Consider the following 13,098-nt stretch of genomic DNA (forward strand, 5'->3'; position numbering starts at 1 on the left):
GTATAAGCTACATTCCAGCTACAACTGAAGCTACATTTCAATGACTGTACCAGTCTACACTGAAGTCAAAGTAGCCCTTGGCCTCATTGCTGATGCTCTTCCACAGCTCCTGGGGTGTGGTGCTGGCCCAGGTGGTGTTGTCGGTATTTCCCAGGTTGCGAGTCTTCCTCTTGTTCCTCTTTTTCTTCGAAACCAGTTCGTCGGTGGGGAGGTGGGCAACGGGATTGGGGAAGGAACTGAGGAAGCAGTTGAGGAAGTGGCTGATGGCAACAGACAATCCCGAGAGTTCCACTCCCTGTAGCAAGCAGGAAGGAAGAAAAGGTTAGATTTTTTTTAAAAAAGTCTCGCAATAAACCTTCTCGCACACTTAAAATAGATAAAGCTGAAAGTATGCACCTTGAATTCCAAAACAATGACCTGTTATAATTGAAAGACTTTTTCAGACCAGCCATTTTTTTGTTGAAACAAAATATCCTAATTTTGCAGCTACGAAAAATTTAATTAATCTACAATATTGAAGACAGAACTAGAGAGGCAGCTCAGCGCAGTAGCACATGGGTATTGAGCTGTTCTGTGCCACAGAGAACATTTGCCAAGCCATCTGGTGAAAATCTGGAGAAGCAATTAACTGGCAGAGTGCCAACTCCCCGTCTGGTCTCTTGTGTTTGCTGTTGGTGAACGGGCAGTGTTGGCAGATGGCAGACAGCAGGTTATAAGATCAGTTCAGGCCAAGATAAATGACAGGCCAGTTCGGGAAAACTGCTTAGTCATTGGAAATTTGGTGATCTTTATATTTGGCTTTATAGTAATAAGCGCTTCTCAAAGCCATGAAGTGAATTGACTATGTATTTTATGGGTGAAACGCAGCAGCCAATTGCGCACAACAGTGTCCCACAAACAGTTGAGGATTGAGTGACCAAATTATTATTATTTTTTGAAGGGATAATTACCCCCGGAAAGTGATCCGCCAATTGACTACCAGCCGGGGTCCTACGTACTGGTGGGTAAACAGGCGTGTGGAGTCCAACCCAGGTCCTCTCGCTTGCGAGGCGAGTGCTCTAACTTATACGCTTTAGGACTCCAAGGTGTGGTCAAATGGATGTAAAATTGGGTTGAGATTATCCCAACGATTCAAACAGGACAGCAGGCAGTGGGGTCTTTCATCTCACACTGTTCGAAGTGCATTCTAATTCCAACCTGCCGACCTTTCACTCCGACCCACGCCACCACTGCTCCCAAACTGCTGAATTTCAATCGTCATAAACATTCACATTTGCCTCCAAAGCAAAGAAACTGACAATACTTGTCAGATAGTGTAAGTGTAATAAGTTGCACATACATTAGTAGTAAGAACAACATATTACACTTATAAAGCATCTTTCACATTGGAAGGCACTGGAGCCAAGGAACTCAAGTTTGGTGCTGGAGTGACGAGGAGGGGAAGGGAGTTGGAAGTGGGGATAGGAGGGTGTCTGAAGGCACGATCAAAGAGGAAGGTCTTGAGACGGGACTTTAAGGAGGCAAGGGTAGAGGCGGGGTGGAGGGGTATTAATTGATACAATAATAATAATTCTTGCATTTTATATTGCCTTTAATATTGAAATATCTCAAATATTCATCCCAACAAACTATCTCTGGAATTTCCATGTCTCGGTGGGATGCATGGAATTCTCAGCTTGGTTTGGATATTCTTAAGCATGGTGACGGGTTTCCGCTTGTGTCAGACCCAGACGCCCAGCTGGCCAACAAAAAAGTGATTCTCAGTTTGTGCAAGCAGCAGAAGAAAAATGCGGAACTCAGTGTGGGATGTGGAAACATTTGATTGTTGGAACCGTCCTTCAGTCAGAGATTAAAGCTCGGTTCGCATTATACCAGACAAGAAGGTAATAACTAATTGCTCTATCGAGCAATCTTACCTGAAGATACGTTTTGAAGACATGCTTAGCAGCTCTGGTGATCACTTCACTGACTCCCAGTTTCTGTAGAAGCAGGAAAAGTACACATCAGTCCCAACCATACCAAAAATCCAATGTGAGCTTCGGTGACTAAATGTTAGCTCCGTTGATATTAATTTTGAAGAATGCAATATTTAGTAGTTTTCAATTAAATAGAAAGTTGACATCCATTGTAGGTCTCACAAACTCTACAAAACTGTAAGACAATGCTCCCAACACAACAACAACTTGCATTTCTATAGCGCCCCTCACACAGGGTAGTGTCTCGGAGCACGACGCTGAGCCAGGGGGAGGTGACCGTAGGCACGGTCGAAGAGGAAGGTCTCCAGGGGCGCGACCTGAAGATGGGGAAGGTGGGGGGATGGAGAGAGAGTGATCCCAAGTTTCGGGAGAAAGTGGCTAGTGGTAGAACTGAGGGCCGGAGTCAATCGAGCCAACTGTTCGTGGATTGGGGAGTAAGCAGGTTGGGAGAGGTAAGGAGATTCCAGGGCGTGAAGGGATTTGAAGACGAGTGTGAGGTATTGGAACACATACATAAATGTGATCCAATTGTTGCTTGGCTGGACTCTTTGTAACAAATTCCACTATCTTGCCCAGGTAACGGATGTTGATGCCCCGCTGGTGCATGGCTTCGGCCAATGTAGCCCCATCCATTGGAAGTACTGTGTGATCAAGGCAGTCTTTTATCTGGAACACAAGAACACAGGCTCTTTCAGACGGAAAAGGGTAATTCTTCAAATGGTGAAGGGGGAAGAGGAAACGAGCATAGACGCACAACTTGTGATCTACATGAAGCATCTCTAAACCTATCTGCTGGACCTCTCCATTACCAGCATCACTAAAGCTCTGCATTTAACCTTGTGAAACATATGTAGGGGAAACCAAGTTTTCCACACGCAAACAATCCCATCTAATCTGCGTACCTTTACCACAAAAAGACTGAAGCAAAAAGAGTTTGCACGGTTCTGCAACGGGTTTGGTTTTGCTATGAACGGCACTGGCAACGTCCAGTTCAGCTCAAAACAGTGGGACACTGGCAACCCACAGCTATCAGTCAGAATCGGCAAGAGGAAAGTAATGTTTCGCCCATTTGACCGACCGGCTTTCTTACCAAAGATGGGATCTGGCAGGAGACCTGAAATGCGGCAGCATCTTTCAACAGCTGCTTCTGTTTTTGCATCTCTTCGCAGTTGGCATCCTTGAAACGAACACCTGTGTCAAATAAATGCCACAATGACTGGAATGACATGTTCTGTGCTACATGTGGAACAGACAGCGAGAGGATGGGCTATAGACCGTTCCCTGAGCAACCGGGGGAAGATTTAATACACCGGCCCTGGGAATGAATGTATTGTATGTGTCTCAATGTCAGACCTGGATTTTCCAGCATCTCCATTTATATCCTATTTATAAACAAACATCAGCGAAACACAGCAAAATGCAAGTCTTTTAAATTGCCCATTCACGACTCCTTGAGCCGTATCTCACGACATTCACATTGCTTTGGTTTATGAAACAATGTCTTCACAATCTGCAAACAAGGCATTCATTTGGTCACTGAATCCATGACCGTTTGCAGGACACTGCTGCGTGCAATTGGCTGCCGCGTTTCACCCCCAAAATATAGTCAATCCGTTTTACCGTATATCCTATGAAGCGGTTTGAGACGTCTCGATGACATGATAAGGCGCTATCAAATGCGAGGATTATTATTATTAATTCCCAGGTTTTATTAACGTCATCACTCCCTTTCCTTTCCAAGGTCCTCGAACGAGCTGTTGCTTCCCAACCTCGCTCCTTCTTCTTCCGCCACTCCCTTCGCAAACCCCTCCAATCGGGTTTCCGTGCTGCCCACAGCACAGAAGCAGCTTTGGTCAAAGTAACAAATGACATGTTGTCCACCTGTGAACAGGGCTCCCTCTAACTCCTCGTCCTCCTTGACCTCTCTGCTGCCTTCGATATTGTTGACCACTCTATCCTCTTCCACTGCCTCTCCTCTCACCTCAACCTTCATGATTCTGTCCTTGAATAGTTCAGATCCCATCTCACAATACCATCTCCACTTCATCTCCACAAACGGCTTCTCCTCTAGCCCCGGCACCATCTTGTGCAGCGTTCCTCAGGTCTCTGTCCTTGGTCCCCTCCTTTTCACTATCTATATGCTCCCTTTTGGTGACATCATCGCAAACATGGGAGTCCTGTAGCTCAGTGGTTAGAGCACTCGCTTTGAAAGCGAGAGACCTGAGTTCAATTCCAGGCAGGGCGAAACCTAGGACAAGTTTTCTTACTCCACACAGAGCCTAATAATAATCCCTCCAAAAACCCAAAACAATAATAAATTGGTCATTTTCAATCCACGACTGTTTGTGGGACATTGCTGTGCGCTATTGACTGCTGCGTTTGCCCACAAATATACAGTCAATTCACTTTACAGTGTGTTCTGTGAAGCGCTTTGGGACGTCCTCCCGACGTGAAAAGCGCTAAATCAAATGCAAGGATTATTATTATTATTATTACATGGGTCAATTTCCAAATGAATGCGGATAACACCCAACTCTACCTCTCTGCCTCCACCCTTGACTCCAGGACTCCAGGAGTCTGTCAGACATCAAGTCCTGGATGAGAGCTAATTTTCTACGGCTGAATGTCAACAAGACCGATGCTCTCCTGATTGGCTCCCGTCAGCGCCTCACCTCAGGCACTGACAGCATCACCATCCATGGTTGCACTCTCCGCCTTACTAAGTCAGTCTGGAGCCTTAGCATCTTGTTTGACCCTCAACTATCTTTTCCACCCCACATCTGCGCCATGACCCGCTCTGCCTTCCCCTACCTCCACAACATCGCCCGGCTCCGGCACTGTCTCACACTACAGGCTTCCGAGACCCCATACCAGCCTCCATTACATCCAGGCTCGACTACGCAAACTCCCTGCTTGTCCGCCTCCTCTCTCCATAGGCAGCAGATCATCCAGAACTCTGCAGCCCGTGTTCTATCCCGCACCGGGCTCCGCGACCCTATCACTCCCATTCTCACCCGACCCCACTGGCTTCCCATCACACAGAGGGTATAATTCAAGATCCTGGTCACCTTCAAAGCCCTCTATGGTCTTGCTCCCCCCACCTCTGCGACCTCCTAACCCCCTACCAACCTGCCCGCTCCCTCCGCTCAGTGGCCTGCTTCACGTCCCCCGCCTCGTTCACCCCACCAATGGTGGGCGGGCCTTCTGCCACTCTAACATGGAACTCCATCCTGCAGGCCCTCCGCCTCGCCCCCTCCCTCCCTCGCCCTCATCAAGACCAGTCTCAAGACGGATCCCTCCCCCACCGTGAAAAGTTTTGAATATCACACCTGGAAAACAGCAGTACACTATTTACACCGCTAGAGGCAGTCATCAGCTGCGTTTCATTTTACACCACAGGCACGTTCGACACACTTTGCATGTTTTTGTGACTGAAATTCACAGAACAACAAACCGCCCCCAGCCCCAGTTTTTAGAAATACTGACCCGAGGAATTTACCACACCTACCGATGTTATGAATGCAAAGCGGCAATGCAGGGCTTCTTGCCTCGGCAAAATAGTCGAGATTTCTATCTGTAATTATATGGTTCCCTACCTGGTGAAAATATGTCTGGATTGAAGCGAATATCAAAAGACGAATTGCTGATGGAGCCAACTGCTTTGCACGCATTGAGGATAACATCCTTACTTTTGGGGTCAACTGTAAAAAGGGAAAAGATTTAATGTCACAATAATGCCTACAGCCAATCTTCATCACTGTGCACTTTTATTTCCACTCCCCTCCCCCCACCCACAAAACAGGACCAACAAAATGCAACCAGTTCGAGTTGAAATAAAAATCAAGCATGCAATTTAGGAAACACCACGAGTCACAAGAATCTAGAAGACTTTCAGAAGAAAAGTTACAGTTAGGATCTATTTTCCTCTCCACGTTTTCAATACTTAAAGCTTAACGGATTGCGGATCAGAAGATAAATGATTCGGAAGATGCCGTTATAAAGGCGGAACACAGATTAAACCGGAGAGAGAACGAGGCATTTCAGACGAGAAGTCGATCCAAGACACTTCATCCTTTGTGTTAGCAGTGCGAGCAATCAATGGCATTCAGATTACAGTAGCACCACCACACACCAAGGTGCAGATTGCAGCTGTTCAGCCAGGCAGCTTCAGACAAAATACCTGTTCCATCTTCTGACGTAAGGGCCTTCGCGAGATCTCTAGCTTGGTCTAATCCTGAAATGTTTTCCTCAGTCTTACCATCTTCCGACTCAGTTTTGCTGCTTTCCCCGGCCACTTCAATACAGGACATACCGTTTTCTGTGACGGCCGGGCAAGCGTTCTCCTGCTTGCTGGCTTTCTGTTGCATGAGCTGTAGGGCGGCTAGCTTCATGAAGACAAGGTATCTGTGGGCGGAGAAAGGGAGCGGATTGAAAAATAAATAACAGCGGAAGCCGGTTAAGCCGGACGCAGCGGGAACGGACCATAAGAAGTGCCCGAGGTTAGCTGAAATATCATTCCCGTCCAGCAGAGGAGCTGCAGCAGTGCCGTATAATAATACGTAATAATCCTGTTTCACTTCAAGCAATATTAACTAACCGGTTAAAGTTAAAATACTATCACAGAATTCAGTAAAAATATGGCCTGAAATGTTCATTAATTATTCATAATAATAATCTTTGCTTGTGATAAAGCGCCTTATCACGTCTTCGAGACGTCTCAAGTCCTTCGCAGGATATACTGTAAAGTGAATTGACTGCGTATTTTGTGGGATTATTACCCCTGGAAAGCAATCCGTCAATTGACTAACAACCAGGTTCCTACTTACAGCTAGGTGAAGTAAGGAAACTGGCCTAAGGTTTTGCCCCGCCCGGGAATCAAACCCAGGTCCTTGATTTCGAGAAGAGTGCTCTAACCACTACGCTACAGGACTCCATATGTGGGGGTGATGAGTGATTCTGCCCTTTCCCTTGCGCTTACCTGTGCTCAACAAAGGCTTCAATGAGTTCCTGTCTCAGACAGCACAGCCGGTGCCTGTGCTCCTTGGGAAATCCCATCTTTTTGCACTCCTCCGGGAGTTCTTCCCCTTCCACGGGGAGGAAGTTCAGGTCTGGTGGGAAAGTGCGCAGCAAGTCCAAAATGTAATAGCGACTGTCATTACCGATAATTCCTTTACACTCGACAGAGGAGCACAGCTCCACCTCCTCATTCTTATCATTCAATACTTTATGCTTCTGGATTTTGAGTGGCCTGGCCGTTTTCTCCAAAAATTCGAGGTATTTGGGGTGGGACACAACTGTTTTACCAAAGTCGATGGACCCGTAAATGACGCTTTGTTCCTGTTCTCGTTCCAAAATACCAGGGATGATGGACTGCGCAGTCACTCTATAGCCTCTGTAGTCCACCACCACCGTTCCCAACGTATAAAGTCCTTCAACATCGACTGCGTTATAGGCCCGAACTCCGTTTAGATCATTGGTGGGAGCCACGTAGGCAGCGTGGTCTCCACCGAAGTCCTTGTAGTGGTCGCGGACATCGAAGCCCAAGCTGAAGAAGATATTGTTCCAGATGAACATCTGCATCTTGGTCTCCTCGCCTGGGTTGATGGCCATGACGTTGCCGTCAATTACTGCCATGGCTCCCCTCGTGGCAGCTGCCGCAAAATCACTGTGAACCTTGCAAAGAAACAACACACAAAAAGCAGGTTTAGTGGTTTAGTTACAATCGTTCGCAGACAAGACTATTTGTCACAGTCGCGAGAGGGTTAGCACATTCTTTCAGTTCTGGATCCTTGATTTGAACTTTAAGTATAATTTTATCGATTAAGTAACATTCCATTATATATCCCATTATATATTTTATTATATATATGCTGCGTTTCACCCACAAAATACAGTCAATTCACTTTACAATATATTCTGTGAAGCGCTTTGAGATGTCTCAACGACGTGATAAGGCGCCATATCAAAGGCAAGGATTATTGTTATTACTACAAATGTAAAATTACATTACGTTAAAGTTTATGTTTAAACACATTTGGGAGTATTGTTGCATGGAGCCAAATATACTCAACTCACATATATCAAATATATAGGACTCACAGAGAAGAACAACCCTTCATGGTGTTTAGGATGAAGAGGCATTGAAATGAATTTAATATTGGCTTCAAAACATCAGTTATAGTGGATTTACCTTGAAAATAGAGCGTTCTCTTAGCAATCTCTCAGGAAGATTCTTACGTGGTAGCTCCCTGGTAGTTTGCAATTCTTCATTCCAGTCTCTGGTCTGAAACAATACAGTGAATATTCATTCATTCATTCATTCATTCACCGATTTTACACTATACAAATGTAATTTTGTTGTTGTTGTATTCAAAAATAAATCTGAAAATTGAGATGCAAATGAGCTACTGCTCACATTTAGTGATTATTCAAAGCAGGTAGCTGATTCATTCAAGGAAGCTCACAAACAGGTCTGTGTGTGAAGTGTCTACAATATTCTGCTGAGCTACGACCTAATGAAAGATACCGTAGCTCCAAGTAAGTTAAATGTGGTGTCTTCCTCCTAAACCCCCTCATCATTTGTAAAACAGCAGATGCTTCTGGGATTAGCACTAAGAAACCTCATACCATCTGAATTAGTACAGTGCAGAACTCACCAATTTCCATCTAACTAAACTTAATGTTGCAGGAAAGAAAGCCCAGCCTGGCTGTGTATGCATCGTTCTCTGACGTATAAATGAGTGATGTACAGAGGATTACCATAAAGTAATCTCCCTAGATTACATTTCTAATGTGTTCATCATTTCTGATTTGCAGATGAAGAGTGAAATGGAGTAACAACTGATTTATATCACGAGTAATGTATTCGGATTCTGTGTGTGTGTACGATCTCAGATTGTCGGTGTGAAAGTCTAAGCTAGTTTAGACACCATCAATATGAGCCACTGAATTATTCTTGCATCAATTTAGAGGCACACAGCAGCATAAATCCTTGATAGGATAAATCACTATAACACTTCAGGTTTCTGCAAAGCCCAATAACCAGAGACTCAGTAACACTAACAGGACAGCTCTATTTATACCAAATATTGGTGTTCAGATCAACAAAAGAGCTTTGCACAACGGGATTCAGATTCCCTGTGAAAATGCAATTTCCAATGCACTCAGTCTAGAACCTGCAGCGACTAATAAGTAGGATTACTTAGTGTCAAAGCGAAGACAAACACTGTTATCCAGAATCAACCTATAACTGGACATCTGCTCGCACTGTTCTAGTCAGGATTATTGGAAAAATCCATGACATCAATACCCATTCAATGGGCCCGTACATTGTATTTGGGGTGAAACACAAAGCAGGAAATGACATTGCTATGAATATTTTATGTGAAATAAACACCCATTGCTAACAATTCAAGTGCAGGAAAATATTAGTGACCTATTAGAATGAGATGGAGTCGATGCTGAATTCAATTCCTGTTGGCTGAATCTCGGCAGAAACTCTCTCCTCCTCTTCGAGAGGGGACAATAGCAGAGAGAATTGAGATGGGAAAGAGCTATCCTTATCCTCTTCTGATTTGTTTGACTTTGGCAGAGCACGAGGAGTAGGTTTGCTATCCAGAGGCTCATGTGGGGGTAAAATCCACACCCCTTGCAAAATTATTCCAGAGATAATGGGCAGAAAACGTGACGCACAGAGGAAGCCTCATTTAAGTTGTTACAGGCGTCTTAATGTGAACAAGGTTTTCGATATACCTGTCCAGGTATGTGCTCCTCGTATCCTAACCGCGAAGTGTAGGCATCTTCTGCTCGCACACAGTCCATGGCGTGTTCCACTGTGGGTGCGGTCCAGTTATACACCTGGAAAGGAGTCGCTATCCTCTCAAATGGGTGACGTTGAACCCTATGAATCAATCAGTATGCAGTTGTAATAATAATAATCCTTCCATTTAATATAGCGCCTTATCACGTCTTCGAGACGTCTCAAAGCGCTTCACAGAATATACTGTACAGTGTATAGACTGCAAATTTTGTGGGCAAAAAGCAGCAGCCTATTGCGCACAGCAGCGTCCCACAAACAGTCGTGGATTGAGCGACCAAATTATTATTATATTTTAGGGGAGGAATTATTACCCCTGGAAAAGCGATATGCCTATTGACTAACAGCTGGGTTCCTTTTTACTGCTAGGTAAACAGGGTCTTGTGGAATAAGGAAACCTGCCCAACGTTTCGTCCTGCCAGGAATCGAACCCAGGTTTCTCGCTCATGAGCGATCCCTCTAACAGGACTCCACAGAGGGATGAGCTTAAAACAGATGAATGTCCCGGCCTTAAAACCCCATCATGGCATCACTATTTCCTCTCCGTTTATCTCCAAAAGGCTTGCAGCCTTGGATCTTGCACTATTCACCTTGGCCTCCTTCATCTACATTCCCCAGTTTAAAAATATACTGCCTCGCCAAGCCGTCAGGTTTACCAGATGTGTTGAAGATCGAGCTACAGATTTCTGCTCTGGACTGACTGGGCACTGGACTCTGTTAACAGCAAACAGGGTTCCCTCAAGTCAAGGTGAGGAAATTGATCCTGCAGCCCAGCCAGGAAACTAAGGTTCCAACTGTGGCTAATGGATTCATTGAGCAGGCAGCGTTGTAACATGAGCCTACAATCACAGAAATACAATCAGCATTGGCTGCATTTATTGGGATATTGTGGTACATGACCTAACAAACTCGTGGGGACTGTCTCAATGAATTGAATGACCTCCTCCTGCATCATAGATCTATTCTGCCTCCATGGCAATACTGCAACCTGATCTCACACTATAAGTATATCATTTACTATTACTACTATCAATAATACACATACAAGGATTTCAAGAATAACTGAATTAGAACATTTACCAACTCAGATATTCAGTTTGAAAAACTGCATTGCTTGGACACAAAAAAGTGGGGAAAAAATTCCACCTGAATCTAGGTTTACTCTATTTATGTAGCATTTTAAAATGCCCAGAGTTTGCAAAATTGTTGATTACAACCTTAATTTCAAAGCCTTGTTTTTGTATTCCTTCAAGAAGTACAGAAAGCCACTATGAACACTGAGACCGACTGAACAATTTGCCAAATTCTGGATGCTCTAAAAGGTTAAAATATGAGTGAATTTGACCAAAGGCAGGATTTCTTCACCCGTAGTTGATTATTCAACGGGAACTTGGTGTTTATTGTATTGCTAGGTTCTGAATATTGCGATGCGGACAATTCTCACAAACACAGTTCTCACCTCTTCTTTTGCAACGCAGCAAAGTTCCTCTTGAAAGTAGGGCTGATCTGGCTCAGTAACTCCACCAGGGAATGGCTGAGGAAGCTTGGGTTTGCTGGCTTGGGGTTGAAGTTGTAGGCTGTGGACCTACTCAAACAGAACCATCACAGTCAGCGTTACAGGATTTTAAGAGCATGATTTGAGGTGAATTGGCTAGGCGAAAGAAGAACGAGGACCATCTAGTTCGCCTTCCACCATCCTGGCAGTCCCTTGACATGTTGTGTCCCAAACTATACACTACATCCTGAGATTCTTAGTTTCCAGAACATTGCTCACTCCATTATCAAGGCCGGTCTCAAGACCTTTCTCTTTGACCGTGCCTTCAGCTCCCCTCTCAACTCTCTACCCCCTCCTCGCTCCCTCCCTTCCCTCCCCTCACCCTGACCATTTCCCCCCTGCTCGGGTCCCGACCCAACTGTCCAGCGCCTTGGGACGTCCTCCCGACGTGAAAGGCGCTCTATAAATGGAATCTTGTTGTTGTTGTATTGGTGGCTGAACTTTTTTTGTCTGAAGCTCTTCCAAAACCACTTTGCCTCAAAACTTCTAAAACGATACCGCTTTGACTGTGCATTAGGTCAACTCCTTTCCATCTCTTATTTCCCTGCCCCGCTGATTACCGCTACATTTGCCGAGTGCTTTTGAATCAGTCTTTTAAATAGAATGGAATTTATTTTGCTGAATATATTTGACACATACATTATATGAACACGGGTCATTTGTAACTCAGCAAATGAGACATATTTAATGTATTCTATTTGGCTCTGGATTGCAGTCTTCTGCAATGAAAGTTGATCATCAGAGTTATATCAGTGTTTTATGCACTTTTGGGGGGCAGCAAGCCAGCCTATTTCCGCTTCCTTTGAGTCAGCCATTAAAGTGCTCGTGAGAGTACAGATTGTCAAAGGCAATGTGGGTTTTTGGGGACCAGGTGAAAATAAGTTAATCTGATGTTAAGTGTAGTGAATGAATGATAGACCTGTGCCTCAACAAACCAGAAAAAGTGGTGTAGATAGTAATAATAATTTGATATTGTGTTTTATCACATTGCTGACTCACTTTCCTCTCTCCAATGATGCTGCCCGACCCGCTGGGTGTTTTTGTTTCAGATTGCCAGCATTTGCAGTATTTTGCCTTTTATCATGCTGTACGTTACCAATTTCATTTGTATCCTTGTTGGCGGGTGCTTAGCAAAGCCCAGAACTCCTTCTCCTCTGTCCCATCCCAACGTGGAAGAAGACAGAATGAGAAGAAAAGAAACCCAGAAATCAAGACAGAGCAGCTGTGTCATGTACCCCTCCCTGTGGTTGCTATGGAGCGATAAACAGTTGGGAGCAGGTTGCTCATCTCAACCTGTCAAACACGGATAACAAATAATGCAGAGACAACACTATACAAATTACATTTATATAACGCCTTTCAAGATGTCCTGAGGCGCTTTAAAGTAAAGGGCCCACAACACACACACACACACAAAGACATCAATTACTGTAAAGCTCGCACAAGTCGTATCAATTGGGACCATACATTTTATATACATTAAAGCGCTTTGAGACGCCGCCTGGCCTGAAAGCCTCTATATAAATGCAAGTTGTTGTTGTCATATGACTTATGCAAAGTATGAGTTATTTCGACCACAAAATATACAGTCAATTCACCCTAGAGTATATTCTGTGAAGCGCTTTAAAACATCTTGAAGACGTGATATGACGCTATATCAAATGCCAGGATTATTATTATTTTTATTACGTCAAACTTGCATAGAATATAAAATCTTGACTTGGGAGAATGGACAATTTAAGGCGATTATA

General features: G+C 44.4%; 1 protein-coding gene and 1 non-coding gene across 5 annotated transcripts in view; one reads left to right on the forward strand and one right to left on the reverse strand.

Moving 5' to 3' along the window:
• cluha (clustered mitochondria (cluA/CLU1) homolog a) overlaps positions 1-13,098 on the reverse strand; it is a 48,312-nt gene that overhangs the window by 17,878 nt on the left and 17,336 nt on the right. For 3 of the 4 annotated variants that reach the window (XM_007900719.2, XM_042338580.1, XM_042338579.1), the window contains exons 7-16: positions 11,252-11,377; positions 9,729-9,876; positions 8,167-8,259; positions 6,955-7,649; positions 6,157-6,380; positions 5,573-5,677; positions 3,067-3,167; positions 2,490-2,642; positions 1,917-1,979; positions 51-295 (exon numbers count right to left, since the gene is read on the reverse strand). In XM_007900719.2, coding sequence (XP_007898910.1) covers positions 51-295; positions 1,917-1,979; positions 2,490-2,642; positions 3,067-3,167; positions 5,573-5,677; positions 6,157-6,380; positions 6,955-7,649; positions 8,167-8,259; positions 9,729-9,876; positions 11,252-11,377 — 1,953 coding nt within the window. The remainder of the gene's footprint in view (positions 1-50; positions 296-1,916; positions 1,980-2,489; positions 2,643-3,066; positions 3,168-5,572; positions 5,678-6,156; positions 6,381-6,954; positions 7,650-8,166; positions 8,260-9,728; positions 9,877-11,251; positions 11,378-13,098) is intronic. The other variant, XM_042338578.1, reaches the window with a different exon arrangement.
• On the forward strand, positions 4,150-4,221 carry trnas-uga. The gene has a single exon. It is a non-coding gene; the product is annotated as a tRNA-Ser (tRNA).

Source organism: Callorhinchus milii, unplaced genomic scaffold, assembly GCF_018977255.1.
Source record: "Callorhinchus milii isolate IMCB2004 unplaced genomic scaffold, IMCB_Cmil_1.0 Scaffold10, whole genome shotgun sequence".
NCBI classification, from domain to species: domain Eukaryota; kingdom Metazoa; phylum Chordata; class Chondrichthyes; order Chimaeriformes; family Callorhinchidae; genus Callorhinchus; species Callorhinchus milii.